Genomic DNA, 18,297 nt, shown 5'->3' with positions numbered 1-18,297 from the left:
TGTGTCAGCGTCTGCTGTCCCTGGGCACGGGCATGGATGGCCCTCTGGGAGCGTGGGGGGCGAGAGTGATCAGGGGAGACTGGAGGCGCGCCCTTAGGCTCAAGGCCACCCAGCTGGCACCAGTTCTTGGATTCTGCAACCTCGGACACACCTGGCCGCCTTCACGTCTGTCTCTCTGATCGAGGCAGCCACGTGTTTGCATGTTCACTGGGGGCCAGGCAGTGGGCCAAGCCTCTGCACAGGGGTGCTGCTCACAGCGGCTCTGAGAGGGGAGGTTGCTGGGCCGAGGAGGGGAGAGGAGGGGAGGGCTGCGAGTGGACGTAGGGGGTCCCTGTCTTTGCTTGTACATCCGCTCTTCCTCTGGCCCCTGGGTTCTCCATCGCAGCCTAGTTTGGGAACCTAGCCCTATTCTGAACAGAGCTCACACCTGGCGAAAGTGTGGTATTGGCCCCTGTGTTGGAGAGGAATTCCGAACTCCCCGGCACACGTGCCTCCAGGCCCTGAGCGTTCTCCTTGTCTCAGCCCCTCACCCTGGGCCAGCCTCTGGGCGCTTCTCCACACTCCCGGAGCTCCTTCCCAAGCTTCCTCAGGGCTTTGCACTTGCTGATCCCCTGCCTAAAATCTGTTCCTTAATGTGTCACCCCCGCCCCGCCCCGGTTAATTCAGGTGTTGGCTCATGTGTCCCCCATACTGTGTGGCTAACGCAGCACCCGTCCCTGTCCTCCTTTCTCCTGTTTGTGTTTCTTTGCCACCATCAGACCTTGTGTCCTGTCTATCGTCTGCCTTCTGCACTGGAATGTGACCTTCCTGAAGGCAGGAGCTGTGGCTTAGTGATGCACGTCTATGGGACCCAGGATAGAGTCTGAAGCTTAGAACATACTCAGAGAAAGATTGGTGGCATGAATAGACTCTGGAGTTGTTTCTGTGGCTGTGTTTGGTCTTGGGCTGGGGATCTTTTGGGGAGATTGTTTCTCTTTTTTTGTTTAAAGAGCAGACCTTTACTTTCTCCCAGGTCTCAGGGCTGAGAAGCCCACTCTCAGGGCATCCACAGGGCTGGTTCCTGGTGGGTGCTGACTTCCTGGTCACTGATGGCTGCCATCTTGCTGTGTCCTCACATGGCAGAGGAAAAGAGCAAACTCTGTGGTGTCTCGTATTTACTTATTTATTTTGAGTTGGAGGATGATTGCTTTACAATGTTGTGTTGATTTCTGCCGTAATCCGCATGAATCTGCCATAGGTATACACATGTCCCCTCCCGAGACTTGGGTTTATTCATTGTGCCTTCAGTGGACAGCCAGGTGCTGGGCTGGTGTGCTGAATTAGCGCCTGTGGCTGTGGGGAGAGTTGATCACGGGGCACACAGCACCCAGTGCAGCCTCTCAGGTCAGGAAGGCTTCCTGGGGGAGGCATTGGTTCAGCTGAGACCTTAGAGAAGAGGGAGAACCCCAGTACATAAAAGATGTGGGAATGGAGGCCTGAGCGACAGAAGTCTGGTAGAGGGTGGGAGTCGGGGGAGAAGGACCTGGGGAGGTGGGTGGTGGCTGGTGTGTGATCATCCTTGTTGTGGTTATTAGCATTTCTTGAGGGCTTTCTAGGTGCCTCTCGACTTACACGGGGCCTTCTCTGGTGGAAAAGACTTCGTTCTTTTTTGTGTGTTCTGTGCACTCTGGGGAGCCATGGAAGGGTTGTGAGTAGAGAGGGACACGATCAGATTCAGGTGGAGTATAAGGATGGGTAGCAGAGGCTGGGAACCCAGGAAGAAAGCCTGGGTGGGAGGGGAAGTGGGGTGGGAGACGTGATCTGGAAGCTGGTGGATGGGTGGTGGGGACTGCGGGGCTGAGCCGGGGTGGTGGGCAGCAGAGGCCAGGGCCTGAAGGCCCCGGAATCCCAATCTAGGGGGCCTGGGTCTTTCCCAAGGCCCGTGGGAAAGCACAGGTCAGATTTGAGGGTCTTCGGGCTGCTGAATGGGAAACAGATTGGAGGATGGGAGGCCCAGAAGGAGATGGGGTGGGTCCTCGTGGGAGGGGACGGTGCTGGACTTGAGCCACCTGGTCAGGAGGCCGGGGTGGAGACCGTGGTTGCATTAGGATCGAAGCACAGACTGTGGGACATTTCAGAGTGAGGGTCCGGTGGCCCTGGGTGTGTTCAGTCTGTGGGCATGAGCCCCTGGGGTGCCGCCGTACTTGCCAGGGGAGGGAGCCCCTTCTGGGCCCTGTCTTTGCAGCCCCGAGTCCAGGACATGGCTTCTCACCCGCTGTTTACTTCCCTGTCACTGTCCGTCTTGTCTTCCTCCGGCTTCCTCCCGCTCACCTCCCTTCCCTCTGCCCAGGGCCTGGGCAGCCTGCCACCGTCACATGCCAGGCAGTAGTGTGTCCGGCCCACCAGCTCCCTTGGGGCACGAGAGAAAGCTGATGCCCACGGTGTCCCCAGGGCCAGCTGCCGCTTCTCTGGGGGCCACCGTAGCTCCTGACCTGCTGTCCGCAAATAACCCCACGCCAGGAAAGGCAAAAGGCGCCTTGGGCTCCATGGCCTGCGGCCAGGCCTGTGGCTCCAGGTAGGGGCCCAGCTGGTGGCTGCCTCCCCCTCTTCTCCCCTCCGCCCTGGGAACCTGAGACGAAGCAGCGGCCTCGGCGTCCGTCAGTCTGTCGGCTGCCGGTCCGTGAGGACAGAAGCAGAGGTCTCGGGGAAGGACCAGGGCCTTGTTTCAAGCCCCCAGGACTGGCTCCCGGGCCCCAGATAAGTGCGTACGCAGTTGGTTCCTTTCTTGTTCAAGATCTGGAGCACCGAGACCTTCCTTTCTTTTGTCAGCTGGTGGGGACCAGGAGGCTGAGGGAGTGACATGAGGTGGCCTGGTGCTGGGTAGGGGGTGGTACTCAATTTGCTAAAGGTGGCAGGTTGGTGGCACCTGGTTTGGAAAGGAGAGAGTGTGAGCGTGTGTGCGTGTGTGTATATGTGTGTGTGTGTGTTTGGGGGTGGCAGGCAGATCCTGGTGGCTTTGAGCACGCCCTCAGGTGCCCGGGGCTGTCTGATTCATCCCAGGTGACCTCAGCGCCGGGCCTGGAGTGACGCAGGGGGCGGAGCCTCCCACCCAGTCAGGAGTGGCGGTGGTGGGGCTGCCCTGCTGGGCAAGGGGTCCCGAGTACGGGGCGAGGGCATAGCCAGGGCCCTCTGCTCCTTCCAGAGGAGGGCTCTGAGGACAAGGTCGTGTCCTTTCCTCCCCAAGACTGGGTCCCTCGGGACCAACTGCCTCTCACTGTCCCCCTCCACCAGCTTGGGCCCTGAGGGCTGGTCTCTCCCCACCTTCCCTGGCTCCACCCTTGCAGAGCTGCCAGAGGGGCTTCAGGCGGGGTGCCCCAAGGGAAGGGGTCATGGCCAAATCCCCCTGCCGCTCTGACTGACGGGCTCCTTTATTGTCTTGCAGACTGTGCTCTGTCCAGCGCACCTCCTGCATGTCCTTCTGCCCTGAGCTGTCCCGAGCGAGGTGACAGCGTGTCACGCTGCCACCATGAACGAGGTGTCTGTCATCAAAGAAGGCTGGCTCCATAAGCGCGGTAAGGGGCTACGTTTACTCACAGGATTGCACGTCTCCCCCTTTTGCCCCAGCTCTCCTGGCAGCTGTGCCCTGAGAGGCAGAGGTACAGGGTCTTTACCACCTGAGGAACCAGCATTCCGAGCCCTGCCTGCCCACCCCTGCCGGTGGCTTCTTTTCAGCCCATGTCTTGGACTCTTTGAAAGTAGTCTGGACGGAGGAGCTGTGGCTGCATCTGGGCCTGAGTCTCCAGGCCTTGCTGACCCCCTGCATGAACCCCCATGCCAGGCCTCAAACTCTGCCTCTGCATAAGTGTTCCTGTTCATGGTCCCATTTTATAGATGAAGAAACTGAGGCCTAGAGTGGGTAAGTCACTTAGCTAAAGTTACACAGTGAGGCACTATCCCGCATTTATCCATGCAGCAAATACTCAGAAGGTGCATGGTGTGCCAGGCTGGCCATCCCAGGCTCTGGGGGCACTGTGGTGTCCTCATGGAGTCTGCGATCCATTGAGGGGCGGAGGACAAACAGTAAACTGATAGATGTCAGGTGATGATAAGTGCCATTGTGAAGAGTAGGAACTCTGAGGGGAACGCTGGAGAAAGAAGGGGTTCATGGAAGTGGCTCTGAGGAGGGACCAGTATGTGGAGGCCAGGAGCAGGTGAGGGAGCAAGCTACGCAGATAGCCAGGCAGGGGGGTCCCAGGGAATGGGGCAGTGAGGACAAAGTGGGGGGCGTGTGCCTGGAAATAGAGAGTGGGCCAGGGTGGCCCGAGCAGAGCGAGCAAGTGAGCGCGAGCCGGAGGAGGCGGGCAGAGCCGTGACACAGCACCGGACCAATGGCGCCTGATGCCGTGGAGGGGCTGGAACTCGCCTGGCATTCGGAATCCCAGGATATTGTGAGCGAGCTCGGGACCAGGTCTGGTTGTGCTGGTGGGCGGCTAAGAGATGAAGTCACTTACAGGGGAGACACTGAGAGACTCGACCCTGGGGCCCCAGGCCTCTGCCCCAGCACTTCCGCACTGAACGGGCTCACTGCTGTTCGAGGCAGCTGGGAAGAAGCACGTGCCGAGAGCCAGCTTACCCAGGCACCCAGGAGTGAAGGAACCCGGCTGTCCTAGCTTCCGCGGACCTTCCCCTGCAGAGTGGGGTGCCCGGCTTGGGGGGGCTGCCACTTTGCACGCTCTCATTCACTCGGCAGACGTGCATCAAGTAGCTGCCGTGTTTTAGGCACATTCTAGGCACTGGGGATACAGCAGTGAACCAAATGGGCCCGCGGTTCCCATCCTGTGTTGATGTCATACATTAAGTAGGAGAGACAAGGGCACCTGAGTACAGGAGCGTGTCCAGTGGGGCTAGTGCCTCGGAGAGAAACCCAACAGTGTGAGGAGAGGGGTGAGGGAGCTATCAGAGACGGGCTGGCCAGGGAGGGTCTCACTAAGAAGGGGGTGTTTGAATAAAGATCTGAAGGAGGCAAGGGAGTGAGCCCCACAGTTAATGGGGGACATGGGTGAAGGGGACCGAATTCGTGAAGGGGAGTGGGCTGGGCATGCTTGAGGCGGGCCGGGAAGCTGGTGGGCTAGCCCTACCGAAACTGGGAGAAGTGCCCGCGCACCCTGCACTGCACCCAGCCCACCCACCCGGAGCGGTGCCGAGGGTCCCCCGCCCCCCGGCATGAGCAGGAGAGGAGCCTTCCCAGGCAGGGTGGTATTCAGGGCCCCTTGGCCTAGCTGCCTAGATTGGGCCCTGAGTTTGGGGCTGTTGATGGAGCCCTCTGCACCTTGGCAGGTGTCAAAGTTGTAACCCTGGCCCTGCCACTTCCTCTCAGTGTGACTATCATCTCTCTGAACCTTGGTGTCCCCCTCTGTAAAATGGGTCAACAGCCCAGGGCTCTGGGAGTGTCAGCTTCATGAGAGCAGGGGTTTATCTGGCTTGTTCACTGGGATAGTGCCAGTGCCCTAGAAAAGTGCTTGGCCTGCAGTAGGCACTTAATAACTGTTGGATGGATGCTTGGGATCGTGTGTGTGGAAGGTATGAGTGTAATAACATGTGCCAGGCCTCAGGCTCCTGAGTTTTCTGAGGCCGTTGCTCTCTAGGCTGGGGTGGGACCTTCTCTGGAGGTGGCTGGAGAACTATGGCTGGGCAGTGGCTCCCGAGGCTGCTGCTGGCATTGAGTGAATCTCAGCCCCTCCCAGGCCTTCAGAGTCTCCGTTCGTCTACGGGGGCCCAGACAAGCTGCTGAGATGACCTTTTGTCTTGGCTTTGTACCATACCCACACACACTCATGCAGTCTCTCCTGTGTCTCCCAGTGTCTTTCGTTCCAAGCAGCAGCCAGCAGTGGTGGGCAGGGTGAGGTGGGCCCTACCGCCCTTGAGACACATGCGCCACCCTGCCCTACTCCTGGTGGTTGAAATAACAGCAGCCCAGCTTACTGTGTGCCTGCTCGGTGCTGGGCCTGGGGCTGTGTTCACAGGAGGCCCAGTTTTGTTGAGTTTCTGTTACTGCCCCGTGAGGTGGGCACCACCTTGCAGACTGGAGGCTGCAGCTCAGCAGGAAGACTGAGTTGCCTGGGGCTTCAGCAGGGAGGTGGCAGCGCCAGGGTTCAGGCTCCAAGTCCTGAGCCAGCGCCTGGCTCACATGCTGCCTCTGGCTCAGCAAGGTCCACTCAAGGATCGGGTCCTTCATGCCATGTGTGGGTCCCCTTTCTGACACAGCCTCAGCACACTCTTTGCCAGGCCCCTCCGGGCCGGGCCACGTCTGACAGTTTACAGGCAGTGTCGATGTCTATGGGCAGAGCGAACCCAGGTTCCAGTCCCAGCTCTCCCAGTTATCAACCATGAGCCTCAGGCAAGTGGAATCTCTTTGTGCCTCAGTTTCCCTATCTGTAAAATGGGATTGTTGTGAGTGTGTTTTCCCTTCTAGTTTTTTTGTAGCTTGTTACCGACATATAAAACCTCACAGGTAAGTGCCTGGATCATAAACTCACTCCAAAACCTGTGTCCAGGTCAGGAAATAGAGTAAGTCAATCCCCAGAAGGCTGTCTGCCTCTTGCAAGCAGTAACCACTCTCCTAACCTCCAGTAGCATCGGTGAATTTGTCTAGTTTTGTTTTTGTTTCTCAAATTGAGGTAAAATTTACACAACACAGAATTAAGTGTTTTAAAGTGCACAGTTCGGTGAGTGGCCCTTAGTACTTTCACAGTGCTGCGTGACCACTAGCTCTGTCTAGCTCCGGAACATCTTCATCTGCCTGAAAGGCTGCCCTCCACGCCTTGCGTAGTCAGCTCTCAGTCTCCCTCCTCCCAGCCCCCGGCAGCCGCCAGCTCGTTTCTTGTCTTTATGGATGTACTTACTTTGGACATTTCATATACATGAAGCATACAATATGTGGCTACTGAAGTCTGGTTTCTTTGACTGAGCATAACGTTTTTAAGGTTCATCTACGCTGTAGCATGTATCAGACAGTACTTCATTCCTTTTTATAGACAAACAATGTTCCATTGTATCAATATATCACATTTTCTTTATCTGTATGTCTGTTGATGGACATCTGAGTTATTCCTGCCTTTTGGCTGTTGTGAATAGTGCTGCCATGAATATTTGTATACAAGTGTTTGAGTACTTGTTTTCAGTTTTGGGGGGCATCCACCCAGGAGTGGAATTGCTGGGACATACATATCTATTGTTGTTGAGTCACTCATTCATGTCCGATTCTTTGCGACCCCATGGACTGTAGCCCACCAGTCTCCACTGTCCATGGGAATCACCAGGCAAGAATACTGGAGTGTTGCCATTTCCTTCTTCAGGGGATCTTCTCAGCTCAGGGACTGAACCCACATCTTCTTCAGTGGCAGGTGGGTTCTTTACCCCTTAACTGCCAGGGAAGCCCCAATAGGTATCTGTTAAATTATATTGCTTATAATCAAATGTATTCTATGTAGTTAGATAATATAGAAAAAACTATAAAATGTCTGGGTCGCACATTCTGTGCTGTGACCCGCAGTGTGCCTGCGTCTGGCTTTTTGCGGGAGCGCCCAAGTCGCACGGGGCTGCACCGTTTCACATGCCCACCAGCAGTGCGTACGGTTTCAGTTTCTCCAGATCCTCACCCACACTTGTTATTTTTCTTTGAGTTTTTGTTGTTTGTTTTTAATAAAAGCCATCCTGGTGGGTGTTAAGTGGTGTTTCATCGTGGTTTTGATTTACATTTCCCTAATGATTGATGGTGTTAAGCATCTTTTTATATGTTTGTTGGTCATTGTTTATTTTTGGAGAAATACCTTTATAGTCCTTCGTGTATAGCGTTTAGACACTTCGTGCATGTGTGCTCAGTTGTGTCTGACTCCCTGCGACCCCTTGGACTGTAGCCCACCAGCCTTCTCTGTCCCTGGGATTGTCCAGGGAAGAATACTGGAGTGGGTTGCCATTTCCTCCTCCAAGGAATCTTCCCACCCCAGGATTGAACCCGTATCTCCTGTATCTTCTACACTGGCAGGCGAATTCTTAACCACTGAGCCACCTGGGAAGTCCTTCACCCACTTTTTTAAATTGGGTGTTTTTTTTTTTTTGGTTGTTGCTGAGTTGTAAAGTTCATTATGTATTCTGGATACTAGACTCTTATGAGACATATGATATGCAAATGTTTTCATCCATTCTATTGGTTGGTTGTCTTTTTATTTTCGTGATAACATCTTTTGCACAAAATTTTTTATTTCAATGAATCCACTTTATTTTTTTTTTTCCTTTGTCATCATATCTAAGAATCTGTTGCCAAGTTCAAGGTCACAGAGGTTGACCTGTGTATCCTTCTAACAGTTTTATAGTTTTAGCTCTTATTTTTAGGTAGATGCACTCTGAGTCAATTTTTTAAACCTGGTGTAGAGTTCCATGTCTGTTCTTTTGCATGTGGGTGTCCAGTTTTTCCAGCACTGTTTGTTGCAGAGACTGGTCTTCCCCAGTGGAATGGTCTCGGTACTGTTGTTGAAAATTCGTTGCCTGAAGTTGTGTAGATTTATTTTTTGACTCTCAGTTCTGCTCCTTTGGTCTGTATGGCTATCCTGTGCCACACTGATTTGATTATTGTAGCTTTGTAGTAAGTTTTGAAATCAGGAAGTACGAGTCCTTTCCCTTTGTTCTTTTTCAACGTTGCTTTGGCTGTTTGGAACCGCTTGCCACATGAATTTGAATTCCGTGTAAATTTGAGGGTTGATTATTCCTCAGCAGCAAAAAAGGGCTATTGGAATTTTGATAGGGAATGTGTTAAATCTGTATGTAAATGGCTTTGGGTAGTATTGCAGTCTTAATGCCAAGTCTCAATCCACGACACAGGATCCTTGCATTTATTTAAGTCTTTAGTTTCTTTCAGCAGTTTTTTTTTTTTTTTTAATAATTTTTATTTATTTATTTCTGGCTGTGCTGGGTCTACGTTGCTGCACGGGCTTTCTTCTAGTTGCAGTGAGCAGGGGCTACTCTCGCTGTGGTACACAGGCTTTTTATTGCGGTGGTTTCTCTTGTTGCAGAGCACAGGCTCTAGGGCACACGGGCTTCAGTGGTTGTGGAAATGGGCTCAGTAGTTTTGGCTCCCGGGCTCTGGAGCGCAGGCTCAATAGTTGTGGAGCGCCGGCTTAGTTGCTCTGAGGCATTTGGGTCTTGCTGGACCAGGGATCGAACTTGGGTCTCCTGCATTGGCAGGCAGATTCCTTACCAGTGAGCCAGCAGGGAAGCCCGTTTCGTAGTTTTTAGCATATAAATCTTTGCCTAGTTGTGCTGTTGTAAATGGATTTGTTTTCTTTAATTTCTTTTTTGGATTATTCATTGCTAGTATGTAGAAACACAATTTGTTTTTGTGTGTTGATCTTGCTGAATTTGTTAGCTCTAGTAATTGTTTTGTGGATTTTTGTGGTTTTCTGTATATAGGATCCTGTTATCTGCAAATAAAGGTAGTTTTACTTACTCCTTTTCAAATTGGATACTTTTTGTCTTTTTCTCTGGCTAGAACTTACATTACAGTGTTTCAGAGCAGTGGTCAAAGTGGAAATCTGTCTTGTTCCTGATCTTAGCTAAGGGAAAGCTTTCATTCTTTCATCCTTGAGTGTGATGTTGACTTGTGGGTTTTTCATAGATGCCCTCTTGTGAAGGAGTCCCCCTTCTCTTCCTAGCTTACTGAGTATTTTTATCATGAAAGAGTGCTGGATTTTGTCAAATGCTTTTTCTGTGTCAATCTAGATGACCTTGTGTTGTTTTCTCCCACTTCATTCTGTTGAGGTATACGACACTGATCGCTTTCCATATTTTTGAACTACCCCTGCAGTCCTGGGATAAAACCCACTTGGTCATGGTATATGATCCTTTTATGGTGCTGTCAGATTTGTGGTTTTGCTAGTTTTTGAACTTTACGTACATCGAATCATTTAGTATTGACATTTGAAAGAATTCAACAAGTTAAAGCCTCTAAGAAACTTAGGATGGTGCCTGGCAGGCACATAGTCCCCTGTAGTATTATCCAATTATTGTCGTTGCTTGCTGGATGTCCTTCCCACGAGAGGAAACAAGGACTTAGAGAAGCCCAGCCTGGCTTCTGGTGGTGACTACGGGAGCCCACCCTGCCGCCGCAGTTACGATGTACACGCTTTTGGCTTGGCCAGTGGGCTGACGATAAAGAGCGTTCATCGATTTATTGGTGCGCTGGTCCCTGGCTAGGCTGGGCGCTTTGTCTTTGCTTTGTATTTGCCATCTCTCTCTTTTTTTTAAAGCAGCTTGAGACACAGTTCACATACCATTGCAGTTCGGCCACTTGGGGCCTTGAGTGTATTTAGAGCTGTGCTTCCATCACCACAGTCAACTTCGGAACATTCTCACTACCCTAAAAAAGGACCCTCCAGTCCCCACCCAGACTCGCCCCCTCCTCAGCCCTAGGCCCACTAATCAAGTTTTCATCTTTAGAAGTTTCCCTGCTCTGGACATTTTATATAGATGAAGTCATATAATTTGTGGTCCTTTGTGACAAGCTTTTTGCAGTTGGCGTTGTTATGGTTCACCCACCTTGTAGCGTGTATTAATACTTCGTGTATCAATACTTTTTTTGGCCGCATTGCATTGCATATTGGATTTTAGTTCCTCGACAAGGGGTCAAACCCTCACCCTCTGCATGGAAGTGCAGAGCCCTAACCACTGGACCGGCAGGGAATTCCCAATACTTCATTTCTTTTAATGACCAAGTAATACTAATACTCCATCACACGGATCTGCCACATTTCGTCTATCCATTTGTTAGTGGAGGCACTTTGGAGCTTCTGCTCTTTACTATTAAGAATAATGTTGCTATGGGCATTTATATATATATAAGTTTCTGTGTGGATGTGCTTCACCATTTCATCTTAGTCCTTCGCCACCCCTCTGAGGAGCGTGTGTGTGTGTACGTACATGCGTACGTACACGGGGGCCTTGGATATTCGTGGTTAGAACAAATGGAGGGGTTGAGGAGCACATGGAGGGCACAGCAACAGTAACACCGGCCTGGCACAGCGTTTGGACATTCGATCCCCCGCACAGCTGTAGAGTGAAAACCCGCCCATGGGATTTGGGCCTCCCCTGGGACTGGGCCACGCGCTGGCAAGGATGGCTCACTGCTGGCCACACTGTGAGGCAGCTGGTGCCCCAGGGCGGTGCAGCGCCTTCCTGCCAGGCGTGACCTCTGGATCACTGGGCCCAGCCCAGCGCCCAGCCTGCGTCAGCTGGGGCCGCCTGGAGGGTTTCTCCGGGAGAAGCACACTCCTCACCCTCTTGTCCATCTTCCTCCCAGTGTGGGGCCCCTTGCCAGGCACTGCCCCCTGGGGCTGGCTGCCCTGACCTCTCTCCCTCCCGCCCTGCCTGTTCAGGTGAATATATCAAGACCTGGCGGCCCCGGTACTTCCTGCTGAAGAGCGACGGCTCCTTCATTGGCTATAAGGAGCGGCCTGAGGCCCCCGACCAGACCCTGCCCCCCTTAAACAACTTCTCTGTCGCAGGTGCGTCTTGGGGGCACATGGGGCATGTTCGTTCTACGCTGTAGGCCTGTCTGGGGTCTGTTTTCTACTCTCTCCTGCTCCACCTCTCTTTCCTGGGCCTGGGGGCTGTGTTGATCGCCAGTGGAGAGCTGGAGGAAGAAAGGAGCCAGGGCACTTTGCAGCCTTCTGGCCCCTCTGTGGCACCTGAGGCGGAGCCTTCTAGCCGGAAGCTGACCAGTGAAAGCCTGGCCCATGCAGAACCCCTGCCTGGGCCTCATAGAACCTGCCCTCCCCCCGCCACCACCTTCCTTCCCCGCTGACCCGATGAGTCACCACGTCCTTGTCACACCCGCTAAGAATGTTTCAAAGTCACTCATCTCTACTGCCACTAGGTAGCCCAGACACGGTCCTTGCCCCACCAACCCTCTGCCCTAGCCTCAACCCCAGCCTCGCCTCTCGAGCAGCCCACCTGCTCTTTCTGGAATCCAGCCCCACTCCCCTCTCCATCCTGCTTAAAGCCCTGCCTTGGTGGCTTTCCCATGTGCTGGTGACCCCAACACGGCTGTCCCTGGCCCTGGCTGCCCTCCCGAACTCCCCACCTGGCCTGAGCTGCTTTTCTGCTCATCTCTTTTGAGTATTCTTGAGTGTCCCGCGGTGAGATCCCCTCCGTGAGCCACACCATCCTTTGAGTCCCCTCTCCCTCCCTGAACTTCCCCCACCCACCCGCCCCCGTCTCTTCCGGGAGGGCCTTGTTGCCTCTCATCCTCAGGCCAGGGCAGCGACCCAGATGCTTCTACACACCCCACTGTGGCCCTGTGGTCTCTCTGCCTTCCCTCCCCTCCCCTGCTCTGGATGGCCCCATGCCCTCCCTGGGCTTCCAGCCTCCCTTCTCTCTCCTCTACACAAAAACCAGAGGGGGCTGTTTGAGTCTGTTCTTGGCTCTTCCTGCTGCCTCAGGACACAGTCCGGGTTCGTTGCCATGCCCCCAAGCCCTGCAGGCTGCCCCTGCTCACCTCTCCAGCCTGTCTCTCCCTTTTCTCCTTCTCACACGGAATTTGCTCTTCCCTAAGTATACCGCGCCCTCTCTCACCTCTAGGCTTCGGTGCCCAATGCCCTATTCTGCCTTCAGAGCTCAGTACAGGGATGCCCTTCCTCTGGGAAAGCCTTCCAAGCCCCTGGACAGGGTTGGCTGCCTCTTTGAATGCCCCTCCATCCCCCATCACAGCCCTGACCACTGAGCCATCGCTGTTGGGTGGGCTGTCCCCCTCACACACACACACACACACACACACACACACACACTGGACCTGTAGGGACAGGCTGTCTTGGTCAGTAGTGTCACGGGGCTAGCACATGGGGGTTGACTTGGGGAATGCGGGCTGCCCCTCACACTCTGCTCTCACCCCTCTTCTGCAGAATGCCAGCTGATGAAGACCGAGAGACCTCGGCCCAATACCTTCGTCATTCGCTGTCTGCAGTGGACCACAGTCATCGAGAGGACCTTCCATGTTGACTCCCCAGACGAGAGGCAAGTAGGGGCCTCAATGTGGCCGCCCTGTGGGAGGGGCCAGGCTCAGTTTGAGACGAGGGGTGCAAAGGGACAGATTCCCCTGCGCCCCTACCTAGGAGTTTCCCATCTCAGCCCTTGTGTGAGCTAGGAGGAGCAGGGGTTCTCCCCGTTCTGTGTCCTCAGGTGGGAGGGTATACTGGAATCACGATAGTTTGTTAGCAGTGAGGCGCTCTGGGCCTCTTCAGGGCCTCTGTTTATCCAGAGACCTGCACAGGGTCAGGGAGCTGCCTTTTTGATGAGCATCTCCATTGATACAGGGGCAGGTGGTCCAGAGATTCCATTTTTTAAAAGATCAACTTATTAATCAGAAGAGATAGCAGCTTCACCTAGTTCACAAATGCAGAACAGCACGAGGAGGTGTGTAGCGAAAGCGTCACTCTCACTTCAGCCCTGCACGCTGTATCCCCACCACCAGGCTGACTGCTGTTCTTGCGTGTCCTGCAGGAGCTGCTTCTCACTGAGTGTGGATAAGCTCGTTCAGACATCACTTCTGTGCCCTGCTCCTCTTGTTTTTCCTTTTTATACAAAAGGTGGCACCGTGCCCAAACTGTTGTTTTATTTAATGCATCTTGGGGACTCTTTCTGCTTCTGTGTGTATACAGAGATGCTGCTGCTGCATTTTTCTTTTCAACAGGTGTACATCTGTGTCCCTGAGTTTAGCAGTTCTTTATTAATGGTGATTGGGGTTATTTCGACCTTTTGGGCTTATTAGAAGCAGTGCCACAGTCTATGGGCCATGCCACCCTGAACACGCCCGATCTCATCTAATCTCAGAAGCTAAGCAGGATTGGGCCTGGTTAGTACTTGGATGGGAGAAGCAATGCCACAGTGAAACAACTTGTGGTTACCTTGTTTGACATACTTGCAGGTAAATCTGTAAGGTGGATTCTTAGATGTGGAATTGCTGGGTCACAGGGAAATGCATTGGTAATTTTTATTACTAATTCTTTTGGTACTAGGCATAATAGAATTCTAATTCTAAGAGGGTTATGTCTATGTCTAAGGGTTCTCACAGCCTGTGTTTTCAAACGTTCAACTTTTTACCAAACGTTTGGTGAGTGTGTGTCCTTATGTGTCATGTGCTCAAGGGCCATGTGAGTTTCTGTTTCTGAATTGTCTGTTTATGTCCTTTGTCTGTTTTTCTTTGGGGTACTTGGTCTTTTGCTTATTTATTTCTGAAAGCTCTTTATATATTAGAGAGCTTAGCCCTTTGTAATGAGTGGCAAATATTTTCCCCTCATGTTGTCCCTTTGGGCTTCACTTTGATAGATTTTTTTTTTTTTCCTTTTTTTTGGCTGTGCCGTGTGGCATGTGGGATCTTCATTCCCTGACCAGGGTTCGAACCTATGTGGCCTTCATTTCGAGAAACTTTTTTTTAGCTTGTCTTTGGGGTGAGGATTCAGCTGATCCTCTGGAGCACCCTAAATCAGTGCTGTCCAAGAGAAGCTTCTGCTATGGTGGAAATGCAGTGTCCAGCAGGGTAGCCACTAACACGTGTGCCTGCTGAGCACATGAAATGTGGCTCATGAAGCTGTGAAACAGAATTTTGTATTTTATTTAATTAATTTAAATTTAAATAGCTGCCTAAGGCTAGTGGCTGCCCCTGTGGGCAGTGCATTTCTAGAGCGAAAAGACATGCTACTGTAATCTAAACTGTGTCCTTGCAAAGCTTCCCAAGGTTGAAAATATACTTGCCCCACTATGGGGAACAGAATGGTCATCTCAGGCCCCCTGAGATATTACTCAGATGAAAACTGGGCACAGGAAACACGGCGTGCCAGTAAAAGCCAGTTGGGATCAGAAGATGCATAGGGTCTACGCGTTGGGCTGAGTTTTGAGGAATTGGGGAGGAGTCAGCCGCGGAGATAGGAAGAAGAAGGTGGCTTCGGGAAAAGGGACCAGCCTATGAAAAAGCCTGGATGCGAGGCAGCCTGTCATCCCAGGGATCGCAGAGGGTTCTGCATGACTAAAGAATCAAGAGCTAAGGGTCTTGGAAGAGGGGAAGTAGAGGCCTTAGAGCTGGCGAGCTCAGCCGGCGCCTGGGCTCCAGACGGAGGTCCCCACAGAGCTTGGCAAGCAGTGAATCAATTGGGGTTTGTCACAGGGTTGCCGGAAGATTCAGGGGGATGATAAACAGGAAGCCCTGGACTCAGCAGTACCTGGCACACGCTTTGCAAGCCTGGAGCAGGAGCCGTGGGGAGCCGACAGAATTTTAGTAGCAACAGACCTGCTCTAGTTTCCATTTTCATAATGCCATGCTCTTTGGCGTGGGGAAGAGTCCCTTTACTGAGACCGAAGGGACTGGAGAGCCCCCACTTTCGTCCTTTGCTTAGTACCTGCTGCTGCCACTGGAGAGAAATCTAATGGGATTGCTCTGAGACCAGACCCCAGATTCCTGACCTTAACCCTAGGGAAGGCATGAGTCTGAAACCCAGGAGAGGGAGGCTGCTCTGCTTATGACTGTCCTCGTTGCCCTGCCAGGCCTGAGCCTGGGGAGCGGGGGTGGGGTGGGGGCTGACGGGGCCACTCCGGTGACCGGTCGCTGCTGCAGCAGCCTGCTCGCTTCCTCCGCCAGCAGGCTCTCCCCAGGGCAACTGGAGCAATTCCACTACTCCCTGCCATGACTTGTTGTTTCAGGCGGACGGGACAGTTGAAAGACCACTGTCGTAAATGAACAGCTAGATACCCTGCACTTAGGTTCAGCAGTTGAGCATATGCCGTGTTGGCCTCATCTGGCTGTATTTTATGCTGAATCTTGAACTTCTGTTCATACTTTGTGACACTTTCCTCCTTAATACATCAGCAGGCATCTCCTAAGAATAAGTAGCTTCTTCTACAGAATCTTGGTGCCCTTATCACACCACAGATGATTATTTGTAATATTTATACTTACTAACATCCTCCCCAGATCTGAGCCATAGTTAAATTTCCCCAGTTGTCCTCAAAATGTTGTTTTTCAGACCAGGATTTGATAAACCAAGGTACATGCTGTCTGTGTCCTGTTATAATCTAGTTTAGCCTTTGTGTCTCTTCCCCCACCACGACACTGATTTTTTTATTTATTTTTTTTCTTTTTTGACGAGCCAGACTGGTTGTCTTGTAGGATGCCCTATACTCTGGACGTGTCCTATTATTGTCTTTTGGCACTGTTTGCTTTGTTCTTCTGTGCCTGTATTTCCTGTAAACCGGAAATTAGGTCTGAATTAAGGTTGGCAAACTGTGGCCCAACCTCCTATTTTTATAAATAAAGTTTTATTGGAACACCACGCCTATTCACTTACCAATTATCTGTGACTGCTCTTTGCTGTCCTGTGGCAGAATTGAGCAGTGACCGAGTTGTAACAGAGACTGTGTGACCTGCAAGGCCGAAAATATTTACTCTTCGGCTCTTTCCAGGATAAGTTGGCAGACCCCTGGTCTTGGCAGGAATATTTAACAGGGCATCACATTAGTGTGAGCTTTTTTAATGGAAATCTTACCGTGCAGCTTCTGTTTGGAATTCTGAGGCTCTTAGTCTCACTTGGAGTAAACTCCAAAGTTGATGCCCTATTCTACAAAGACCTGCTTGATCTGGCCTCAGAATACTTTCCTGCCACCAGTTCCCTCACTTTAGCCACTGTGGCCTCCATGCTGTTCCTTAAACATGCCAGGCACATTTCCTACCTCAGGACCTTTGCACTTGCTATTTGCTTGGACTCCTCTTCCCCCAGATGTCATTATATTTCTGCTTTTAACTTTGTGGGGTCTCTGCTCAGATGTCACCTTCTTGGAGGGTCCTGCCTGCCTTCCACTTCTGTTACCCTTAGCCTGCTTTATTTGTCCTCATAGCATCTATCCTACCTGGTGTGACATTTTCTGTTTGTTTATTTGTGCCAGGAACATAACTAGGTGTTCAGTAAATATTTGTCAAATAAATAAAAGAACAGTTAGGACTAATGCTCTGTTGAGCCAGACCCTGTTCTAAGGTCTTCACATGTATTAATTCACTTATCCTCACTACACCTCCAGGCAGGAGTTCCTCACCTGCTAAACAGACATAATGATGAGACATAATGAGACTGAAGCCCAGAGAGGTACAAAGTAAAAAAAGAAGATCTGAAGGGCCTATGTTTTCCCTGCCAAGCAGGGCTGGGCCTGAATCAGCCAGGGCAGCCCATTTGAGAGTGTCTGAGCAGAGGGGGACCCCAGATGCCTCCAGCTGTGAATGCCCCTCTGATTCTGAGGGGGACCCTGGTTAGGGGAGAGGGCCCCATCTGGCGTCAGACCAGCAGTCAGCTGTTCTTCCCGAGGCTGTGACAAGGACAGCCCTGTCACTTCCAGGCCACTGGCCTTCCCTCCAGGGTACAGTTCATTCTGTTCAGCAGGATGGCCCAGGATCTAGAGTCAGACCAGCCACTGTGCCGCTGTCCCAGTGGGGCTCAGACCTGGTTATGAGGAACTAGAAGGATGTGGAAGCGTCTTGGCTCGGGGGGCCTGTAGAGTCACACCACCTTTTCTCGCCTCCGAATCGTCTGCCACCATCTCCTCTTGCTGTGGGACTAGCCTTGTGCTTCCTCTTGAGACTCTCAGCCTATACTCCACACAGCAGCTGCTGACTTAGAGCAGAAAAGTCAGGTCCTGTCAGCCCTGATAGACCCTTCCAGGACTTCTGTGATGTGAAGGATCAAGACTTAACTCCTTCACGCCGTGGCCTCCCTCCTGTTCTCATCTCTTCCATTCCTCTCTCTCTGTTGGCTGGGCCTTCCACAGACACCCCAGGCTCCCTCCTCAGGGCCTTCGCCATGCTGGTTACTCTGCCTGGATTCTTTTCCCTCCTGGCACTTCACAGGGCTGCCTCCTCTCCTCTGTTTCACCTATTTCACAGCCAAGTGCCTGTTCTTGGCCCTGGGGAGGCCCCATGTTCCGGGGAGGTCCTCCAGGTCCTGACTTATGTGCCACCTCCCTGAAGAGGCCTTCCCAAGCCACCCTCTGAGCCAGGGCTTCCTCTCTGGCCCCTGCCTTGGAGCCTTGACACAGGTGTCTTGAATGTTAGGCCTGGAACTACAATGGGGCTGGTTCCCTGCTGCACCCCCAGTGCCCGGAAGAAGGCCTGGCACACAGAAGCCACTCAGGAGGGACTGGCTGGGTGACTCCTCACAACCCTTTGAGGTGTTTGCTCTGTCCTGAGCACTTGATGTTGGTGTCTCATTCCTTCCTTGGATAGCCCTTGGAAAG

General features: G+C 52.4%; 1 protein-coding gene across 5 annotated transcripts in view; it reads left to right on the top strand.

The window, feature by feature from the left end:
* The window catches only part of AKT2 (AKT serine/threonine kinase 2), a 47,565-nt gene that overhangs the window by 16,560 nt on the left and 12,708 nt on the right, over positions 1-18,297 (top strand). For 3 of the 5 annotated variants that reach the window (XM_005218981.5, XM_059876831.1, NM_001206146.2), the window contains 3 exons: positions 3,422-3,551; positions 11,406-11,534; positions 12,930-13,041. In XM_005218981.5, the coding sequence (XP_005219038.1) occupies positions 3,506-3,551; positions 11,406-11,534; positions 12,930-13,041 (287 nt within the window). In that variant the 5' untranslated portion in view covers positions 3,422-3,505. Of the gene's footprint in view, positions 1-2,352; positions 2,555-2,639; positions 2,741-3,421; positions 3,552-11,405; positions 11,535-12,929; positions 13,042-18,297 lie in introns of those variants that run through there. The other 2 variants (XM_059876832.1, XM_005218982.5) reach the window with 2 other exon arrangements.

This window comes from Bos taurus, chromosome 18 (assembly GCF_002263795.3).
Source record: "Bos taurus isolate L1 Dominette 01449 registration number 42190680 breed Hereford chromosome 18, ARS-UCD2.0, whole genome shotgun sequence".
Lineage (NCBI taxonomy): Eukaryota > Metazoa > Chordata > Mammalia > Artiodactyla > Bovidae > Bos > Bos taurus.
This window is presented reverse-complemented; position numbering and strand designations above follow the sequence as displayed.